Source organism: Psammomys obesus, unplaced genomic scaffold, assembly GCF_907164565.1.
Source record: "Psammomys obesus unplaced genomic scaffold, mPsaObe1.curated_primary_1811, whole genome shotgun sequence".
Classification (NCBI taxonomy): domain Eukaryota; kingdom Metazoa; phylum Chordata; class Mammalia; order Rodentia; family Muridae; genus Psammomys; species Psammomys obesus.
The window spans coordinates 3203020-3225791 of NW_026590905.1; the positions used below are offsets into that span (position 1 = coordinate 3203020).

At 48.4% G+C, this 22772-nt stretch overlaps 1 protein-coding gene across 4 annotated transcripts in view; it reads left to right on the plus strand.

Annotated features, from left to right (window-relative positions):
* The window catches only part of Cracr2a (calcium release activated channel regulator 2A), an 89486-nt gene that overhangs the window by 14020 nt on the left and 52694 nt on the right, over window positions 1–22772 (plus strand). For 3 of the 4 annotated variants that reach the window (XM_055609468.1, XM_055609470.1, XM_055609471.1), the window contains exons 1-5: window positions 8351–8576; window positions 11460–11703; window positions 14817–14928; window positions 16063–16246; window positions 18881–19027. In XM_055609468.1, the coding sequence (XP_055465443.1) occupies window positions 11494–11703; window positions 14817–14928; window positions 16063–16246; window positions 18881–19027 (653 nt within the window). In that variant the 5' untranslated portion in view covers window positions 8351–8576; window positions 11460–11493. Of the gene's footprint in view, window positions 1–8350; window positions 8577–11459; window positions 11704–14816; window positions 14929–16062; window positions 16247–18880; window positions 19028–22772 lie in introns of those variants that run through there. The other variant, XM_055609469.1, reaches the window with a different exon arrangement.

Below are 22772 nucleotides of genomic sequence, written 5' to 3' on the forward strand. Positions count from 1 at the left end.
ACACACACACACACACACACACACACACACACACACACACACACACAAAAGGCAAAATGCAAACAGAACATCTAGATCCATCCTTCTCTGAGACAAGCTTTGTGCCCCACCTCCTCCTCCAATGATGGCTGAAATGTCAACCATCGCCCCCCACCCGCCATGTCCGGTAGAACTGCTGTGCCATCCATTCATCCACTGAAGCTCCCTCATTGTGTTGTTGTGTTCTCGCTAGCTGGTTCTGTCATCTCTGGTTGTGTCTACCCCTTCGCCAATTCCTAGCCTTCTGTGGACATCTCTCATTGGCTGGGTGATGGGCCCACTTTGTTTCAGAGAGGGCAGAGGAAGCCCTCATTCACTATTGGAGATGCACACAGTGTTTCTAATTAACTTTTCGTTTGGCTGTGCCCCCAACCTCTATGTCTAGAGTGTGCATCTTTTGAGAATCAGGCTGGTCTCTGAATCTCAATCTTCACCTTTGAATGGGTGTCTGATTTCAGACGATGCCTGGCTGGATTCTAAGGAGAGGTTCCCCGTGCAATTCTGCCCCCTCTGAGGCTGGCTGCTTGCATACTGCCTTCTGCTTTTACTTCAGTGACTACGGGTTGCTAGGGTGTCTGGGAGTTGCAGGTGTGACTGAACCAGAGGGCAAGAGTGCAGTGGGGCATGCTAGGTCCTGGAGTACCCTGTTGGCTACATCTGCACGGTTACGCCCAACACGCCTGACATAGACACTTTTTTAGGGGAGGAACGGTTTATTTTGGCTCATTCTTCCAGAGGATCCAGTCCAGGGTTGCTTGGTCTCACGCTCCCCAGAGCACGTCATGGTGGCAGGAGCAAGTCGTCGTCAGGACTCATGCCTCATGGTGGACAGGAAGGAGAGAGAGAAGGAGCCAGGGAAAAGGTATCACCAAGGACATGCCCAAGTGAATGGCGTCCTCTCTGTAGACTCCACTCACAGTGACTGGGACCTGGGCTTTAACATCGGAGTCCATGTGGGGTCTTTCACATTCAAACCATAGCAGGTGTTCAGCAGCTTCCAGAAGGTACCAGCTGCAAATAGAAGAAGCAAGGGCAGCTACAGATGGCCTGTGGAATAATGGAACACACATTGACCTAGAAGAGAGGGACTCAGAATCCTTTTCATACACTAACACTTGTTTCATATGTAACCTTGAGAAATCCTGTAAAGCTCGAAGGACATACTTTTGTGAAATTGCTTTATGAACCTGGAAACAGCATCACCCTACAGTCTGGTCTCTGTTTACTTGGTTGAAATTTGTTTTTTACTCACTTAGGAGAGAGGGCCCAATCTTTCTATTTACAAAGATGTTTTTCTCCTGTTATTATAAATACAGTAATTGATTGTAATAAAAACGAGAAAATACGGAGTAATGGTTCTCAGCCTTCCTAATGCTGAGACCCTTTAATACAGTTTCTTATATTGTACTTGCCCCAACCATAAAATTATTTTGTTGCTACTTCATAACTGTAATTTTGCTACTGTTATGAATCATAATGTAAAGGTCTTATATGCAGGATATATGATCCCTGTGAAAGGGTCATTCAGTCCCCCCATGGGGTTTCAACTCACAGGTTGAGAACTGTTGACATAGGAGAAAATCAGAACAAGCCCTTTAAGTGTCCCAGCTGGAAAGACCACTATTGTTATGAAATGCCCCCAGAGGCTCATAGTTGAAGGCCTGGTCCCCACCTGGTAGTGCTATTTTAGAAAGATATTAAAACTAGGGGTTGATGCCTAGAGAGGGGAAGTTGTATCTTATCTGAAGGCCCCTCTGTCCCTCTCCCTCTGCCCATCTTGTCCTCCACCTCATCAACACAGCCTCAGCAGAGTCCAGAAACAACAGATCTGGCTAACCACACACTGAAAGCTCTGAAACCGTGAGCCAAAACAAATCATTCCTTTCTCAGGGACAAAATAGCCAGACAGCGTGGCTATCAACATCTCATGGATGGCCCTTGTCATTCTCCAAAGAGGCAAGTCAAGTGTCTGCAGCTGGGACCAGGGCAGGGCATTCTCTCTCTTCTGTCTTCCCACTCCCCTGACTTTCCTGGTAGGTAACCAGTTTAAGAGGTAGCTTCCCCACTGTGGTTGCTGCCAGAATCCTGATAACAAAACTTACTGGGTTTCGGACTCAGTGAGCACCAGAAGGTGTCTCAGAGAGGGGAATGTTTTCCTCCATCACTTTTGACTGTTTGAATGTGTTTGCGGGGTATGTGCATTCATTGGTCGTCATTCGCCATGGTGTGTGCTTGCTAAAGGCTCCTGCTGCTGACTCACTGGCCCGTGGAAGGATGTCTGCCCGTTGTAAATGATCCCAGAGTGAATGGATGAGGATGGTATCCTTACACAGAACTGGAAGCACCCTGCAAGTATTTTCTTCACCTGGACTGAGTGTGTGAGCTCCAGAAAGGCCAGATTCTTTAATACTAGCCATCCAGTCCCCTAGATCTAACTGTGGCTTCAGCTTTGATTTCATCATAACGGATGACAGCTAATCCCATCTTTGTTTCTCCAGCATTTCAGGTATTCTCTCCGTCTTTGCTGTTTATCACAATGGCCAACACATTCCACAATTCCACAACATATTAAAAAAAAAAAAAACCTGAATCAGTTGTTTTTCTGATTCAGTCTCAGCACTCAAACTAACTGTAGACCAAGGGCCCACCCCTTCCCTGTTCCAAAGACTATTCCTGTCTCTGGGACTATACCAGTCTCTTTTCTGTTACTAGAGCAAAATGCCCTTGGCTGGGTACTGTTTGAAGGGACGATGTGAGCATGACCAGATTGCAGGCAGTAATTTTAGGAGAGCTTGTCATGTGAGCTGGGGCTCTGGGATGCAGTGGACCTCACCTAGCCAGGGGAGGATTGCTAAGCAGGCTTCCCAGTGCCAGCAGCATCACCTCCCGTTTCTTCTCTACAGCTTGCAAGAGGAGGACTAGGCACATTTCCTTCTGGATTTTGCATCCTGCTAGAAAGTGTGTTTTCTATCACCTTTTCCCAGATCCTATAAAGGCCCTTCCACTGTATCTCTAATGGTAAACAAGGTATGCTCCAATTCCTCTGTGGGGTTTAGGTGGCATTCAGGTCACCCATAGCAAAAGTCCCCTGTGTAAGATGCGGCCAGTTCTCAATCGCCAGTCACCAGAAATGAGAGTTCCAGGTGAGCAAGGGACAAAAGGACCACCGGCTTCCATGTACTTCCTCTGTCCTGCAGGCGCTCAGGTCCAAGCCCTGCACATGGCAGTGCCTTGCTGCTGCTTTAGTAAAGTCATATAGGGGACTGGGTCCCAAACCCCCACAGATGCTGCCCTCTGGGCGTGTTGAAGCCTGCGATAGAAAACGCCGTGGTACTCCCGTGTAATCTCTGCTTTGTCTCTCAAATGCTGCAAAGCACGCCTAGAAGACTGATAACGAAGATGAATGCTGTGCAAATGCTTGTTAGATTGCATTGTTTAAGGGATAATAACAGAAACACCTCTACATGCTCGGTACAGACATCATTGTTTAATATTGTTAATCACTGGTTGGTTGGATCTGCTGAGGAGCCTCCTGGCGATTTGGAGGGCTGATTTATGCGTAATGGATGAGCAGTGAGATCTCAGACTTGGAAAATCTGAACACATCAGACTGCATTGATGCTGAGATGAGCAGGACCTTTGACGTTACTGGGACGGAGAGAGATATTTTGCATAGGGGATGATAGGAAGGACCAAGGACAGAGCATTAAGGATTGAATTACAGCTGTGCCTGCCAGGATTCCTGTGCTGAACCTGACTCCCAGTGCAGATGGCAACAAGAAAAGGGCGTTTGGGAGGCAGTGAGCTCAGAAGAGCTAGCCTCACAGATGAGATTGGCTTCCTTCGTGAGAGAGGCTCAAGAAATCTCCCTAGCCCCCTTCGCCATGTGAATGCATTGCAGTAAACCAGCATCTGCCATTGGAAGAGGGATAACATCAGAGCCCAGTTAACCTTGGATTTTCAGATTCAGGGAACAAATGAAGAAAGAATTTCTAATGGCCACTCAACCCATGGTATTCTTGATATAACTGGGGACCAAGGCATTAGCGCTAGTAGGACTTAGCATAGATAAAGGGGAAGGAAATATCAGGGGAGAGAGGGGAGGAGAGGAGAGGAGAGGAGAGGAGAGGAGAGGAGAGGAGAGGAGAGGAGAGGAGAGGAGAGGAGAGGAGAGGAGAGGAGGAGAGGGAGATGTTTGAAGATGCCAGGACACAAGCCGACTGAGAGAATAGGAAACAAAGTGAAGACAAGAGTGAAAAATGGGAGTTAACACTAAGAGATGTTAATGGTTCAGTGTGTTTAAGATTTAGCCTGAAAGCAGTGTGTGTGTGTGTGGGGGGGGGGGGGTCTCTGTGTTACATACATCTCCTTGGCAATGTTGTCTTGGATTCATATGAGGCAAGTTGTGGTTAAATAAAGGTGTTTTAATATGGGCTTAGACATGAGGTTTAAAAGCAAGAGAAGCACTTAGAAGAAATTAAAACACATTCAAGAGCATGGATGTGGGCTTCTCCACAAAGAATCACCTTGTTTTGGTAAAATAGTCAACGTTGGATTCCTTATAAGGGAAAGAGGTTTATTCACATCACAGTTCTGGGTTCCAAAGGAAACTTTACCAGTGTTGGCTTCTGGTTGAGGGCGTTCATGGCAGATTGCATCACATGTCAGTGACACATGAGATAGAGAGAGAAAAGTCACAAAACCAAAGAGGGAGCCAGAGACCATGGAGGGCACAGCTGACTCTTTTATAGTGGTCTGCTCTGAGGACACGGACCCACTCAGTCTAGATCCAGCCCAGTCTGAGGGAGGGGTGCGTATTTACCGCTAAACCAGGCCTGCCTCCTAAAAGCCCACCACCTCTCAGTAGTGTTCCAGCTCGTGGACCTTTGGGAAGAAGCCACTTCCAAACTGTAGGGATGCTCTGTGGTTCCATTTTCCATCCAGGAATAAAATTAGCAGTTGTGGGGCTGGGGAGTTGCTCATTGGTGAAGCGCATTTCCTGCTCTTGCAGAGGACTAGAGCTCAGTTCCCAGCACCCACATCTAGTAGCTCATGGCTGCCTGTAACTCCACCTCCAGGGTGACAGGTGCCTTTCTCTGGCCTTGCACTTAAGCACATGTGCGCACGCACACACACACACACACACACACACACACTCACACACAATAATAAAGTTTTTAAAAGGTAGCAAGTATCAGCACTGCTGATTATATGCCAGGTATCGTAATGGCCAATACACATAATTCTTCACGAGTGTGCAAAGTGAAGTCTCATAGCCCCACTTTACACAGAGAGAGAGACCAGGATGTTAACAGAGGGCACAGGTTTAAATACACAGTCTGCCACTGAAATGATTACTTAAGCTTCTGGAAGCACGATTTTGAGGCACTGCTCAGAACCTGGTGCTGACAGGGCAAACCAAATTAAATGAAAGCTCCTCTAATGGTATTATTTGCTCATTTGGATGATCTCCATGACAGCTGACTTTTCTTAAACATTCGATAATGCCTTCTGAGTCAAGTTAGGTAAATCAGGGCAGCCTGACACGTGGTGTGAATCACCATGCCCTACATGGTGGAAAAAGAACTGTCCCCTGCAAGTTGCCCTATTACTCCCAGAGCTGTGCCGTGGCACACACCTGCTCTTCCCTCCCCCACAGATAGATGGAACAAAATAGATAAATGGTCCAAGCCTGAGTTAAATTATGTAGAGAATTATTGGGGGACAACTTCATTTTGGGGGTTGCACGTTGAGAGGCTTAATCATACACACATGTGGCTCTCATCACATCCTCAGCCCCTCCCCCCTCATTTGTGTCTCATCTCCTCTCTACAGTGTAAGCTCACTAAATTCCTCTCTCCATCTTCCATGGCACCTGCCTGGTTTGATGATGTCTGTGCGGATCAGGAGAGAGGCATAATGACTTCCTTCAGAAACAGCTGGGACTTCATGATACAAGAGAAAATAGAGGCTTTGAGAACTCAGATCCAGGACTGAAGGTATAGGGCTAAGAAAAAAAAAAATCACTGAAGGTCAGAAGCTGGGAAAGGATGATTTGGAACTAAGAGAATCTAGGAGCATGGGTTCCATAGAAAATACACAAAATGTTCCTGAATCCTGAGGCAGGAGAACTGTCAGCATGGGGCTATCGGAGCCCAGCCTGAGAGAAATATTTACATGTGGGCACTTTTGAGAAGAAATATGCCCAGGAGAGCCCAATAAGAGGGAAGTTGAGCAGGCTGCAGAAGGGAAGAATCGAAAGCAAGAACTGGGTTAAAGTTCCAGCCTCTGGTCCTGCCAAGTGTTTGGGAGTATATCTCAGATCTCCACTTTCACCCCCACTGAGACAAGGAAACTGGCTTTTCACTCTCACACACTGCCTGAAAGCTATTTAGAAGTGTTGAGGAAACTTTAGGCACTCTTGGCTCTGGGACTGTGGACCAAGAACTCTAGTCAAAGCACAGGTGTAGGCAATGAGAGCACCCAGGAGACCAGCAATGTTGCACAAATGTTTTAGAGTCTGGGTAGAGCATCAATCATGTCACCTCCATTATTATTGGTCAGGAACCTTAACCCTGATCAGCTCCACCACCCCGGATGTAAATCCCTGCAAAGCCATGATTGTATGCAAGGTCCTCATTTATGGAACAGAGACAATGTGTGCCTTCTCTTGCTTACATCACAGCATGTTTGCAAAATCAAAAGGCAGGGCGTGTAGAACCCTGTTGACAAGCTGTTAGGCGAAGCCGGAAGCCGAGTGTGCCTTTCCCTTGTCGACCTGGAGTCCACATTAGCACTCACGCTCTTCCAAGCTCCTGTCTGACAGGCATCAAGCACTGACAGCCTTTGAAAAGAGCTTGTTCACATTAGGAAGAAAGCAGACACTCTTCTAACACTGATAAATTTTGCAGCAGTTTCTTTAATATATACCAGCCGCCTTGAAACACATCTAATTAAGCAGCAGATAGCTTACTGGGACTGCACTGGGCTTTGATGTGCTCATCAGTGTTGGTGTGTGTGTGTGGGGGGAGTATTGGGAAGCTAATCATAATGGGACTTAGCTCTTATAAAATGCCTTTTATCTTCAAAGTGGTTTACAACCACTAATTATTGGAGGAATTAGGGTGACTAGCAACCATCTTGGTGAGACCCGAAGCCATTAGCAAGGGCCTTTAATGTGTCTTATAATAGATCAGGGGAGTGTGTGTGTGTGTGGGGGGGGGGATTGTATAATAACAGCTGTCCAAACCTGGAAGAATTATTTTATAGAGGTAAGACAGCTGTTCCCTGTCTCCCTGGAGGCTAGAACATGGAAATTGGCCCTAATTTGAGGAGAAAGAATGCCGACAGGAGGATTGCATAAGCTACAGCAGGCTGCCAGAGGGAAGATGGTCTTTATCAAAGGTGCCTGCCACACACCTGACCTTTCCGGGGCTTGTTCCCTTCTGGGTGGTCCGGTACAGGAGCGATCACTTCATCACGGTCCATCCCCTGGAGAGTCTGTGTTACTTAATGACTCTTGGTTTTGTCTCTTGGTGTGTTTGCTCTCTTCCCCTCCGAAGAGTTGGGGAAGGGGGAGAGCAAGCACACGGAGGTATGTGTGTGTATCTATGAATGCATGTATATATTGTATATAAATGTATACACCTACACAAAGGCATATATGTATATATGCATATATGCATACATACATTTGTATAAATGTATATGTGTCTATACATTTGTATGTATATATGTATATCTGTACATATGTATATACACATTCGTACGCACATACATCGTCATGTTGTGGAGGGTTAGGAAGTGCGGCCTCCCTGGAGGAAAGATGTCACTTTGAGGCTGACAGGCCTTCACCATTTCCAGTTTTCTCTCTCTGCGGTGTCAGTTCTGAGCTCTCAGCTCCTCGCTCCAGCTGCCGTGCCCGCCGCTTGCTGCCATGTCTCCCCACCAGGACTGATTCTCATCCCTCTTAAACCATAAGCGGAAAGAAACTCTCCCTTCTGTGAGTTGCCTTGGCCATGGTGTTCCATCCTAGCAACAGGAAAGTTACTAATCGATACAATATTATATATACATGTACACATATATGTCTGCCTACCTACACACATACATGTAGTATAGGTTTCATTAGTTTGGCTTGCTGAAATACAGTTGAGGCAGAGGAAGCCAGCTGATTTCAACGACGATAATAGTAATGATGCCATCCACCTCTGGTCAGGTAGTAGGCTAGGGATAGCTGAGGAAGATGATGATGATGAAAGAGATCAGCTTGGCCAAGTCCCCAAACGAACGCAACCCTGTATGTAGCAAATCCCTTCTCTTTCTTTGATGATAATTTTTTATTCCCAACTCTGCTTGCCTTGTCTTCTGAGTTCTACAGATGGTACAAGGAAATCATGAAGATGTCACCTAACTCATCTAGTGTCACACAGATAGACAGTAATGGAGGCAGAATTTGAACCTGGGGCAGCTTGGTTCTCCCCGCTGTGCTGTGCCACCTCCCAGAAGCTCAAGTGGGATGGTCTGTCTGCCATGTGGTAAGAGTTGCCTATCTTCAGCCTTGCCAGCTCCGGGCTAATAACTGAGAACTTAGGGTCCCACCCCACGTGGGGGGGGGGTTTCTTTCCACTGAAACCTGGATAGTTCAAGAGATTTGAATGGCTCCCAGGGATGCTTTGGGGCTTTGATCTTTTAGCTGCCTGCTGCAGTAGGGATTCGGGGGGAATCAGTATGACTTATTGGCCGCCTTCAAGTTGGCAGCAGGTGTAGTGGGGTGAGAAATACCAACTGGAGCCAGATTAAGGGAGAAGTTCACTTTAACCCCTCAGGAGGGATTTAGGTTTGATCTCCAAACTTTCTAATTACACTCTTAAGCTGTTAGAATTACTCTGGATAACTGGGATATCTTCCTAGAAATGTTTAAGGACTGGGTAATTTCCATCTGCATGAAAAGCATTTTTATGGAATTATTCTGGAGGGAGAGAGTAGTTGAGAAACTCAGCCTCAGGCTGGTACAAAGAATGTTCAGCTGAGGGACTTAACTCAGTGATAGGGTGTGTTTAGAATGGGCAGGGCCCTTGGTTTGGTCTCCAGTTGGGAAGAAAAAGGGAGGGAGAGTGGAAGGGAAGGATGAGGGAAGGAAGGAAAAGGAGGAGGGAGGGAGTGATGGAGGGAGAGGAGGAGGGAGGAAGGGAGGAAGGAGGAAGGAAGGCAAGAAGAGAGGGTAGAACCTAGCCTGTTTTTTTTGTAACTGTACTGTCTCTTGGTCTAATAAAAATCTTCTAATAAAATATATTATTATTCTGTGCATGTCTACACATGCCACCATATGAGTGTGGAGATCATAACAGATTTATGGAGTCAGTTGTCCCCTTCTACCTTTACCTGAGTCCTGATAGTTGAACTCGGGTCAGCGGACTTGCATGGCGAGTGCATTTATCCCCTGAGCTATCCCACCAACCCCTCTAATGGAAAATCTTGGAGACAAGAACTCTGTCTATCCCCAAGGTGAAGGCTTCCTTGGGCTCCAACTAGGTGGGAGATAGCTGAGTTCAGGGCAGGGCTCCACTTTGCTTTGACATGAAGCAGCAGCACTTCCATTGTTTTGTTGACCACTGCTCTTTGAGAACCACACCGAGCTATGCAGAGATTTCAGGTCAGTGTGGGGGGCTGCAGGAGAAGGGAAAGAAGGCTGGATGCCAGTAATTAGGTGGCCTTCTGAAGGAGCTCCGCCCTGTGTCTGTGTGTTTATAGGACAGAGTTCTCAATCTGTGGGTCATTATCCCTTTGGGGGTCCCATATCAGATGTCTTGCATATCAGATATTCATTAAGATTCATAATGAATAGTAGTAAAATTACAGTTATGAAATGCGAATGAAATAATTTTATGGTTGGGGGTCTACACAGTCTGGAGCTTTCCACAGGGAAATTGTCTAATTTTCAGCTGTTTTTTCCCCCTCCTTGACAGAGTTGAATGTCAAAGGAAGACGTACAGACACACATGGAGGCAAAACAGCTATACACCTAAAATTATATATAGATATATTATGCAGAGGACTAGGCTGTTTAGGTCTCGTGGGGGGGCAGAAGAAGGCTGTGGCCCCAATACAGCAATACCTCCTCATTTCCCCTGACCCCTGCCTTCTTTTCAGTACATTCATTGAGATATTGACATAAAATAAGCTGTGTGCCTTTGAAGTGTGTAGCTTGGCAGATTTTGCATACACACACACACACACACACACACACACACACACACACACACACACGAATGCAGTCAGTGTTCCATGTGTGGGGGTTCTACATCTAACTGAACATGGGAAGTATTAAAGAGTATGTGTGCGCTAAACAGGCATGAGCCTTTTTCTCGTTGTTTTCCCCTGGAGAATCTAGTGTAAACTGTCCAGATAACACCTACTCTGTAGCAGGAATTGTACCCCATCTCTAGGTGACATATGGTAGGAGACAGGCATGGTGACAGATCTCTGATCCCAGAACATGGGAGACTGAGGCAGGAGGATCACGAACACAAGGTCAGCTTAGGTTACCCTGGGAGGCTCTGTGTCTAAATAAATAAATAAAGTATACGGTAGAATATGTATATGTTATATCTAAATACAACCCCACTTTGTATGATGAACTTGAGCATTCACAGATATTTTTGAGCAGAGCGAGGACTCTGCAGCAGTCTTTCAGGGATGCTGAGAGACCACTGCGAGCGAGTAAATACCTCTGTGAGTGCGTCATGGAATCAAATGTCACTCTCATGAAATGAAGGCAGTTATCATATCCATCCGTATCCCCATGCCCCTTTCTCATCCCTCCTCACCCCATATCTTCTTTCTATTATGGTTCAAATGCAATAATAAATTTGGACAACAACTGTAAGTGCATTTATTTAAGTGGAATCATGTGACAAGTGTATTCTCCCCTGGTTTCTTGTGGGTGCGTGATTGTTTTGAAATTTATCCATTTTTGTCACTCAAGATCCAGTTCATTCCCTGTTTGTGCAAAGCAGCTTCTGTTATATTTACATACCACAACTTGTGTGTCCATTCATCATCTTTAGTGTTGTGTGTGTGTGTGTTTAAATTTGGAGACTATAGGGAATCCTCTATCCTACCTCCTCATGAATCCATCCATCCCCTTCAGTGTTGTGGGTTTTTTTTTTCAGTTTGGAGATGTAGCCCTGTAGCCCTCCTCCTTTTAATCTCCATGTATTTCTTCCCTTCTCTCTTGATTCTCTCTTGTTTGATGGACTGGCTTTCACTGCAAATCACGCTGATCCTGAGCCATGATAATTAAGAGTTGGTTGCTAAGAGATAGCAGGACATGCCAGTGACCAGGTCTGGACCTCCTGCTTTTCTTCCTTCTTGCTCCACCTTAGTTGCACACTTTTTCTCCCACCTCCCCTGTTCAGGTTCTGAGAACACACAAAGAAATCTGCAGGTCTGATGGCCGCCCCCAATGGAAGGGGAGACTCCCAGATACCAGGCTGTGGGAGGCAGGGAAATGGAGCCTGCATGGAGCAGCTGGACCACCCGGAGAGGCTGGAGGCAGAGGAGCAGGTGCCAGACCGAAGTGTCATGTGGGAGAAAGCACAGGAATTCTTCCAGGCCTGTGACTCCGAGGGCAAGGGCTTCATCGCCAGGACAGACATGCAGGTGAGAGGGGTCCCCAACTGAGCTTCACAGGGCTGCCTGGCAGGAGTAACCTCTTTCCAGAAAAGGCCTCAGCATCTTCGCTCTGGAGGGCTGTCCATTCAGACTGGGTGGGGAGCCTGATCTCTGTTCATTCCATGCTCGGCCCTTACCTGCTCTTGGACTGTTTGCCTTCCCTGACTCCGTGACACCCCAAGACTATAGGATCTGGTGAAAGTAACATGATGGACTAAGTATAACACTAGGGTCTGAGGATGGGGCTCAGCTGATAGAGTGCTTGTCGAGCTCGCATTCATGATGCCCCAGCTTTAATCTCTAGCACTAAACAAACCTACCAAAACGGGGTGTGGTGGCACACACCTGTAAACCCAGGTACCTAGGAGGTTGTGGTAGGAGAACTGTTGGTTTAAAGCCAGTGGGTAACCCAGTGAGGCCTTGTCTCAAAAACACAGTTAAAGGATGCTGGGATATAGTTCAATATTAGAGCACTTACCTAGCATCTCCAAGGCCACAGATTCAAGTCCCAATAGTGCAAAACTGCAAAAAACAAACTTATGAAATGACTTTCAAATTTCATGTAATTTCTTGTATGTCACTATGATTCTCCCTTTGATTTTTTTTTTCAGCCACTTTAAAATGTAAAAACCATTCTTACTTCACTGGCCATACAAAGCTAGGCAATGATTAGGTTCAGCATGAGGAATATCATGCACAGGACACGCCTACCTTGTTCCCCCATCTCCTCAACTACTCCTGAGAATAAAATGGTCCATTCCCAGAGGTTGGGAAGGCCCAGACTATACCAAGCAACCCACTAAAGCCAAGCACATTACAGCCTGCCATGGGACAGAGACAGATGGAGCCTTAGCTCTCCCAGCGATGCTCAGAATAGCTGAGGCGAAGCACAGGCAAGAAACAGGTGTGACTGAACTGTTGGGGGTGCCTAAAGGAAGAGGGCGTGTGTGCGTCCAGCCTTGAAGATGACTCTCCTCTAGCTTCTTCTCCAGTGCGAATATTACTTACACAGGAGTGAACCACGTGCCTCAGGAAGGTGGCCCGAGCCTGAGTCTGAACAATCCTCACTGGGTTCACACTAACGACAAACTTGGCATCACACCTGTGTGTTCTTTGTGTGTAGGTGTAGAAGGTGAAAGGCCCGCTGAGGTCTTGGAGTTTCCTTCCTGATCCTTTCCAGCTAAAGTATAATGGAAGCTATCAGTTTGCTGCCAGACCCAGCAACCTTAAACTGACTAGGGAGGAAGGATATCTAATCCTAAAAGAAAGCATTAGGATCTTGAGGATCGGGCTTGGGAGCTAGGGAAGTCTCGTTCTATTCCAGGGGGACTGTCTTTCATTTCTAATGGAGCGGATATGTTCCCTGCTTGCAGAGCCAGCACTCTCCTACCCTGAATTCTCTCCCCGTGGTTCTTGCCACAGCTGGTTTATGGACTGTTAACGCCTGCTTTGCAGCTGAGCTGAGCTTCTAGAGTCTTTGCACAGGCTTCCCCTCTCCTTCCTTTCTTGAAAAACCCATTCATATTTAATTCAATTCTTCCAAATGGCTTTCCCATCAGCCTCTCTTCCCACTTGGTAATGTGGTCTAAACGCCTCTGTTAATGCACAGCCAAATTGTGCTTTATGGCTCATCAGCTAAAAGACTGTGAGCTTGGCACTCCACTCCGTCCAGGTGTGTCATGGGCTGTCACACCTGCCTACTGACTATCCACAGGTGTGTCCACTTTTTCTTCCTACGAAGTCCTGTGCATGCTGGCCAAGACTGCCAGTCGCTTGCACAGGGTTAGTTTGTGCAGCTGGCCCTTGGGTTCCTGAGGAAGGAGGGGGCCAGCTGAGAGGTAACAAGGTCTCTTGGGCACCCTCACTTGGAGATGGATTGTTAGGTACAGGAGGACTTTTGCTCCAGCCTGGGGCCATTTCATGCCAGACAGACAGACGCCAGAGGGAAGTGTCAAGAGCTGCCTCATTCCTCATGCTGTCAGTGGGTGCAGACGTTAAACCTCTAAAGCCCTCCCCAGTGGTCTACATCCACAACCTCCTAAAGTGACACCATCAGCTGAGGGACCAAACCTCACGTGTTCAAACCTCACGAACAGGTGGGGGACATTTCACATTCAAATCAGAGCCAGAGGAGGCAGTTGTGTGGAGTGGGGGCCACTTGCATTCAGGAGGAGGATTAACAGGCATCTTCAGAGCTTAAGAACAGAGTATGTTCACAGCTACTTACAGGAATAATGCTGGGACCTGGGATTGACCTCCACTGAGGAAGACCCACACAATAGGGGAAGCAGCGTAGCTCAAGAAAGGGGGTGCACAAAGAAAAAAAACCAGGATGCAATGCCACCAACCTGGCCTGTCATGGTGTCTCCATGAACCCCTGTCTCTCCCTGTCTCTGTCCTTTCCTACTGCTTTTTAATTATTTTTTTTTTCTTTACTAGAGGTCAAACCCAGGCCCTTGTGCAGGCTACATTAAGTTCTTTACCATCAGATACATCCTCTACCCTGTTTTCAATTTTTATTTTGGAACACAGTCTTACCAAGTTACCCAGGCTGGCCTTGAACTTGGAATCCTCCCACCTCAGCTTCTTGAGTAGCTAGGATTACAGGCCTGTGCTACCTGGCCCTATTCCCCCTCCTGCTTTCATTGAATGGTTTCCGGTATTGTGTCCAGGGCTTCCCATATGTGGTCTCACTTGGCATCAGAACACTGCATCCTCTAGGAACTTACCTAAAGCTAGTCAGTCCTGGCCAACACGGTCCTTGACAGTGTGAACAGTGCCTGCTTTGAAGTCAGACCTGGATTTGACTCCTTGGCTATATGCCCCTGGGGCTGGCAATTTACCTTAACACTTCATCTTTAAGATGGGAATGGTAATATCTACTGCAAAGGGTATCATGGAAATTAAATGCAAATAGATACACATCTGCATATGCTTCTTTGTAAATCATATAGAAATTGAAGGATACATTAGTTGACACCCAATAAAGGGTCTCTGCACTAATATAGTAAGGAGGAGGGTGCTCCTGAGCCTGCAAAAGCGTGGCTTTAGGCCCCCCTGACCATCAGCACACTGACCAGTGCAGTCTGGATTGCTTTCAGAGGCTGCATAGGGAGCTGCCCCTAAGTCTGGAAGAGCTGGAGGATGTGTTTGATGCCCTGGATGCTGATGGCAATGGCTTTCTGACCCCAGAGGAGTTCGCCACTGGATTTAGTAAGTTCTGGTGGGTGTTGGGGACCCCAGGCTGGGAGTCTCCCTTGTTTCCTCCACCTCTTTCGGACTCTGTCTCCAGAGCTTTTCTGTTTTCCCTTTGGGGGTGCAGAGCCCAGAGTTGTGATGGAGGAGATTACTTGGCTATTTTCATGTGCCCACCCTGACAGTTTATACCATGGCATCCTCTGTGCCCATGGACTGTCACTGTCAGGGCTCCCACATAGGAACTGAGACAGGCTTGGCATCAGCAGGAAGCTGGGTCAGGATTTTTAGCTCCATCTTTCCTGCCTTGACAGAGAAAATAAGTAAGTGAAAGTGTGTGATAACTGAGTAGCTCAGCCAAAGAACAGCCGAGTCTTTTGAGCTGAGAGGCAGCAGTTATCAGAGAAATTTCTAGGTTTGAATAGCCCAGTCATTCTCAAGGTCATTATCAGGAAAGAGAACCAAGACCTGGGAGCAGGATAAAGACTACAGATCCTACCCTCAGATGAGATGAACTGGGAGGCCAATTTCCCCATCTTTCTGCCGCCTACAAAGAGCCGTGTAATTTCCTTAAACATATCAGATCCCTTCTTGACCCCCCTGGAGCTTTCATTGACTCGAGGGGATAGGACAGATTGCTGTCGTGCCAGCCAGTGTGACTATAGAGAAAGCTGCCTGGATATGTGAGGTGGCGCTGCTGGTGGGATGGCCTCTGGTGTGGTGGCAAGGCAGGCTGCTGGAGAGTGATGGAGGGAACCACCTTACTGGTTAATGCAGAAGCAGGAAATGCTGCTGCTACTGCTGCCCCCTCCCCCGCCTCTTTTTTCTTCTTTTTTCTTCTTCATGAACCCAGGGCTTTGGTTATGCTAGGCAAATGTTCTATCACTGAGCTACATCCTCCAAAGACATGTGCTCTACATCCATTTCAGAGACCTACTAGGGAGCCAACCTACTTCCCAGGCACTGTCTCCAGGCTCTGGCATCTCTGTGAGAATGCAAATGGGAGATCAAAGAACACAAGCTCCAGATTCAGTGTTCGTGGATCTTTGCTATAGAGTGATCCCCCTTTTGCTTCTCTAGGGCTAACCTCAAATCCAAGTCCTCCTGGGGCTGAGGATATCTGATTCAAGTCATTGCTCTCTATTCTCCTAGGCCACTTCTTCTTCAGCCACAGAAACCAAAGCGAGGAGGAAGCTGACCAGCAGGTGGTCCAGCTCCAAGAGGAGAAGGTGTATCAGTCTAGAGGAGATGAGGATGTGGGAGACATGGACCATGATGAGGAAGCACAGTTCCAGATGCTAATGGACAGACTTGGAGCCCAAAAGGTTCTGGAAGAGTAAGTCTATCCTGGGCCCCGTAGAGTCCAACTTTCTCCCATCCTCCCACTGTCCTCACTTCCTGTTCTTTATTGTCATCATCACAGGGTCTGCTTACCCTGCAAAGGATGCCCTGCGTCAGAGATGGCTTGGGTGTGTGTTCATGAAGGGTAGTGTCTTAGTTAGGGTTTCTATTTCCATGAAGAAACACCACAAACACGGAAACTCATTGTCATGTCAGGAAACATGGCTGGCGTGCAGGCAAACATGGTGCTGGGGAAAGAGCTGAGAGTTCTACATGTGATCCACAAGCAGCAGGAAGAGAACTGGCTTGAGCTTCTGAGACCTTGAAGCCTGCACCTCTAGTCAGGCACCTCCTCTGATAAAGCCGCACCTACTCCAAGGCCACACCTCCTAATAGTGCCACCCCCCTATTTCCTGTGGGGGCCCATCTTCTTCCAAACCACCACAAGTGGGAATGGTCTACTGATTGGAAAGTCATGCTTTCAGGAAGAGAAAGGGCCAGTGTAAAAAATAACCTGGTAAGATCAACAGAGTGAGAAAAGCTGGCAAAGGAGTGTGTCAGGCAGGCAGGAGCCAGGCTAAGACCCAGGAGAGAGTCAGCTGGTGGAGGTTGGTGGGTAGGAAGTGAAGTTTGCCACCAACAGCAGGGCAGGAAGGGCAGCTGTGGATAGAACCAGGATGATGCTCAGGTCAGAGAGGGAAGTCATTGGCAGTCATTCGGGAAGTTCTTTGGTCAGACCCGTGACTCAGCTTACCAAGGACAAGAGTCCAGAGCCCAGATACCACGGCCAGGGACTCCATGAAGCTGCCTGCTGCAAGAGGAGGAGTGAGGGGGCATTGCCAAGAGCAAGCCACTGTCGCAAGTGGCGGAGACTGACAGCCACCTTCCTGAAGGGCTCTCAAGTCAGTGCGCACTAGATGTCACACTAAGGACCATGTCAGATGCCTGTGTAGAGAGAGACGAAACGCTATGTCTGGAAGATAGTTTCTAGAATGGCCTACGAAGGCCAACACAGAAGATGGTGATGGTCCCCATCCTCACTGACATGGGCTCGCCCTGTAGCCTGAGGGACCTGTTCATGACAGCAGAACCACAGATAAGAAGCACAGCAGTCTGGAATGGCTTCAGCGGTATCTGTCACCCAAAAAAGAGATTATGGGTTATTCTGGAAGTAGAGAGATGGACTGGTTGACTTCCTTGGGCCTCTCTAACTTACACTACTTGGTGGTACCTACAAGGGGACACTTCCACAAGTGGGCATCCAGACCGACAGCTCTTCTTGGAGGTCTGGTGGGATGATTCTGCCAGTTAGCGAGCTGTGACTTACATCACGAGTTGAAAGACTTGGCCTGTGGCCCCTACTTTCCTGTTGCCGGGGCCTGATAAAAACAGCTTACGGTGAGGAAGATTCCTTTTGCCTCGTGAGGGTTTCATGCCCATCACGGCAGGGAAGAAATGGATGGAGGACTGACGAATAGGTGGGTGGATATGTGACTGGATGGTCTCAGTGAACAGGTAGATGTTTGAATGGGCTGGAAGCAAGAAAGGATGGAAATGAAGGAGGAAGGGGAGGAAGGAGGGAGCGAAGGAGGGGGAAAGAGGTGATTGTACCCTAACCAGAAGTGAGGCAGAGAGGTCTGTCTGTGCCATTTGAACCCTCTTCACATGACTTAATGCAACATCACTTCTGAGCAAAGCTTCCAAAATACAGGGCTTGTGATGGTCTGGAGGATTTCTCCTTTATCCAGGGAGTCCCTGGCCCTGCCCCCTGATCATACTGGCTTTAGGATGTAATGGGGGATGAATCAGATTTGTATTTCACGTACTTCAATCACAGCTGCAGATTTCTGAGTGCAGAAAGGGAGAGTGGGGCCCACATGTACAGCCTTCAACATTCTCCTCTTGGTGACAGGGTCATCATGGCCTGTCTCTCTGCTTCCCCTTTGGGTGTGTGTTCATCTCCACATGCCTGGTTGTGGGTGATTCTCATGACCTATCACTCTGCACCTCTTTCCTACACACCCCTGAGTCTGACTTCCCGTTTGTCTGTTTGTGTCTCTGCATCCTTCAGACTAGTTCTTTCCCTTCATTTTCCCCTTGCCACTCACCCCCACCAGTGCCACCAGGCCCCAGCGGGGTGCTGCTGTGTATTTGCCTCCTTTCCTAGCTGTGATGATTGCATTCTACCATCGATAAGACAGCACGTCTGCCTCTCAGCAGGGAGGACATCCTTCCCGGGGGCAGCAATCTTTCTCCCGCATCTCGGTGTTGGCTCTACCCCAGCCCCCTCTCAGTATTGAGACGCTGGCAAGCATGCTGCCATGCATGCTCCATGTGACTAGCCCATCGTGAGCACTGCAGAGGAAGGAAGCAGCAGACAGAAGACCAGCACAGGAGTCAAGCGCCCGGGCCGGCACTCCATCGTTGCACCAGGGAATGGTCCTAGCATGCCGTATCTGTCTCCCAGGTCATAGTGGGGATGGAGGGAGGCAGCGTGCAGAAGACACTCTGTGCCGCAGAACTCCAGCTATCGAAGGCGATTGGGATCATGTTTCCAGCTGTCCACTCCCCTGTGGACAGGGAGTGGACACTTACCTACAGCCTGTTAACGTCCCTCCTTCCCTCACAGTGAAAGTGACGTCAGGCAGCTGTGGCTGCAGCTGAAGAAGGATGAGCCCCACTTGCTGTCCAACTTCGAAGACCTCCTCGCCACGATCTTCGCCCAGCTCCAAGAAGCCCACGAGCAGAAAAATGAACTGGAGTGTGCCCTCAGAAAGTAGGTGCCCATCTCTGCCTGTGTGGGGCATGCTATTTCTCCTGCCTTCTCCAAAGGCTCATTATAGTATACTTCTTTGTCACCATCTCCCAAAGAGGGTCTGAGTGCTAAGGCTGGCATGGGATATCTGCTTTACAGCCCCAGCTCACCCTTATTAAGCACCCTCTGTTTGCTGGAAGCTATTCTAAGTGCTTTATATACATTAGTGCACTTCATACGGGCTATCTGCTATCACTCACATTTGCAGTTGAGGAAATAAGACCCAGAAAGTAACATACCCAAGAATGCACAGCTTGTGTCAGAGGCAGGATTCAGGGGTAGATAGCTCAGAACCCTGGACAGGAAGGGAAAACTGCCTAGTATTCTGGGCCCCCTTCAGCTCCCAGCATCCCTTGCTTTGTGGAGGGAGTGGGGAAGAGGTATCCTCCCCTTGTAGCCACCCCTACCAGTAGCCTCTTTGCTACCACAGTGTGTCAGAAGAAAGGGCCAAGATTGCCAAGGAACTGCTGCCAACCTGGACCAGTATCCACACAGGCAGATACACCAGATCAGAGGCAGCCTATGGAGGTGCTTTCCCAAGCCAACTCTCAAAATAAGCATCAAGAGAAAAAAGCTAGGTGTAGGGGAAAAGACATTAGAACTCTGCTTCAGTAGGTTTGAGACTGAGTCATGCAGAAGGATACCCAATGTCCAGAAGGTTGTTAATAGCATTTCAGGTCAGCCCACAAGGCTTGAAGGACGGAAGGGGTTGGGAGGAAAATAGGAATCAGGCAGAAACCACCTTGAATCTTGGTTCTGCCACTTGCTAACCAGCTATGCAACGTGCACCTAGTTGCTTGACCTTTCTGAGCCTCAGCTTCCTTATCTGTAAGACAGGCGTGGTAACAATATCCGTCTCACAGAGCTGACTGTGCCAGTGGGATCACACTTGTATTTGAAAACCACAAGCATCAAAAGAGTAACTGTTGTCTGCTGTCTCTCGGTCAGTTTGGGAACTTGTCTGGCTGAAGGAGAGTGTTTGAGCTTTGCTGTAATCCAAGGTGAAGCATATTCCAGATGTGGCCTCATGGCTGCATCTTGATGCAATGACTGACCATGAGCGCAGTGTGTACACCTCAGAAGTCGGGGCTGGTGATCCGGATGTGTGGGGGGGGGGGCTAGAATCCCACAAGGCTCTGTTACCTCGCTCAAGTCTCTTGGCCTCTTTGAACATCTGTTTTCACACCTGGAAAGCGAGGAATAAGCCAGCACTGATGGCTTGGTTGAGGGGAGCCACAGCATAGACCGGTGTCCCCTTCCACACAGGAAGGTGGTCTAAGGAGTACGATTGCTACCTGAATGGAGAGGTAGTTGGCCTGGCTGGCTTGTGCTCTCAGACAGGGCCTTCTCTGATGGCCCCACTCCTGAAAGGCAAGCCAGCCTCCACCATGCTCTGAGGCTCTTAGCCTCACATCTATCTGGGAGTGGCCACAGGAAGTGCTCAGGCCCTAATTTAGTAACTGTGTTTAACATCCTTGAGATGAGAGTCAAGGCCACTCTTGGCCACATGTTCAAAACCACCCCATCCCTTCTTGACCCTCGTCCTGTCTGTAGTCCTCCTGGCCGAGGCAGATCATGGCCAGCTCCTGGGGGGCGGTGCTCTGTGCTGCCTGCCAGTCTCACCTGGGGGCACTCCTGGCTGCAGAACCAGGGAACTGCAGGGCATGGGGAGAGCAACACCCACACAGGACAGCGGAAGAACTGGAGTTCTCACCCGGGTGTGGCCACTCACAAGCTGTGTGACTAGAAGCTACTTGCTTTCCCTCTCTGTGCATGTCAACAACATGATGACAACGTGTGCGAATGGGCTGAGTGTTCTTCAGACCTTTGGTGATTGTGACCGACCAGAAAAAAGAAATGCATCTTCTTCGCAGTCTTTACACACTTACTTGTACGTGCAACCGAAAACTAAGTTTCATGAGATAGCTCGTGCTGGTGTTTCATGGGACAATGACAATTAGAGATTTATAAAAGTCTCATTCATTCTATTTAAAAAAAAAATCGGTCACGCCTTGTCAGTGGGACAGATGGTCTGTAAGGCGCCATGTGCTCTGTAACCTTGGCAGCTCAGAAATCAAACAAGAAACTGGAAATAGGGTGTTGAGCTCTTAAATGGTCTCTCTGCAAATAACACACAAGGCAGGGCTTCAGGTTTGGAGCCTTGTGGAGGATGTGTCCAGGCTTCAGAGCAGGAAGTAAGGTCAGACAGGAGAAGGGCTTTAAAATACAGAATGGAAGCAGAGCATCCTGGGAACAGTGCATCCTGCTGAGCTGCCAGAGTATCCTGCTTGGGACAGGCGTGACATTTCAATTCCGTCCGAAATGATCGCCTGTCACAGAGGCTGGAAGTGGCAGAAAAAAGTCATGGCTGCTGTGTGCGCCCCCTGGACTGAGGGACGCAGTGTGTCACCAGTGGGTAGCGTTTAATTAGGGCTTCCTCTGGGCCAGGCTATGAGTTAGTTGCCATCCTTGAGGAGTGAGCACGTGGCCACTGACCAGTGCTGACCAGGAAGGGCGCCCCCCCCACCGCCATTAGCGTTCTGGGTAGTGTGGCCACAGGCATAGACGGTTTCTGCTGCAGGCTTCACAGTTCGCTTCTTCCTCCTGTGCGACCCAGAGAATATGGAGGTGACTTCTGGGAGAATATGAGTCTGGTCTTGCTCTGGTTGGTTGAGGCACAGGCTCCCCGTTGCAGCTTTCCTGCAGTGGGTAGAGAATGACCTTTCCGCCTCACATCCATTCCCAGGTTGTGGGAGGGAAAAGATGGTCCAGGAAGAGGGGATGCTTGGGAAAGCATTGACATCAGAGACCAACCCCAGAGGGTGCTGGGTATTGTCAGAAAGAGCCAGGGTTAGCCAGGGATGTAGTTGAACTAGGAGGAGACATGTCTGAGAGCATCTGTCTCTTCCTATGGTGTTTGCATGTCCAGTGGGATGTAGCCTCAGTCCCACAAGGCCAGGGGAAAAAGTCAAATGCAAGAGGCTGGGTTAGAACCCAGAGCCCCTGCCCAGTGTTCAGTGCTAACTGTTCCCTCTGGGCCTGACTTCTCTCTGGGGATGTGGGTGTTCCACAGTGCTTCACCTGCTGTCTCCTACATCCTCAGAGATTCATGGAGTGTATTCTAGCAGAAGGGGTGCATTAGTTACCTGGCAAGAAGCAGATGACTTAGGGGAGGAAGGACTGATTTTTGGCTCATGGTTGGAGGATGCACAGTCCGTCATTGGGAAGGAATGGCTGAGGATGTGAAAGCTTATTCCTATCTCAGTAGATCAGGAATCACATACATACACACACAGACACATACATGCACCCACACAGGAACTCACATGCATGGGGGGGGCAGGGATGGAAGGGGGGAGAGAGAGGGAGCCATAACTAAAACAAGTAAGGCTCACCTTCTAGCCACCACTTCCACCAAGGCCTCCCCTCCTAAAGGACCTATAGTGCTACCCACTGGGGACCAAAGTTTAAAACCCGTGAGCCTACTGGGGACATTTCATACCCACACCAAGAGCTATAGATTATTAGATGTTATGGAGGAATTTCTGGCTGCCAAATTAGGACGTTCTTTGCCATAAAACATTTTCTTTTTAAGATTTATTTTATTCATTTATTACATATACAGTATTCTGCCTGCACGCCAGCAGAGGGCACCAGATCTCATTATAGATGGTTGTGAACCACCATGTGGTTGCTGGGAATTGAA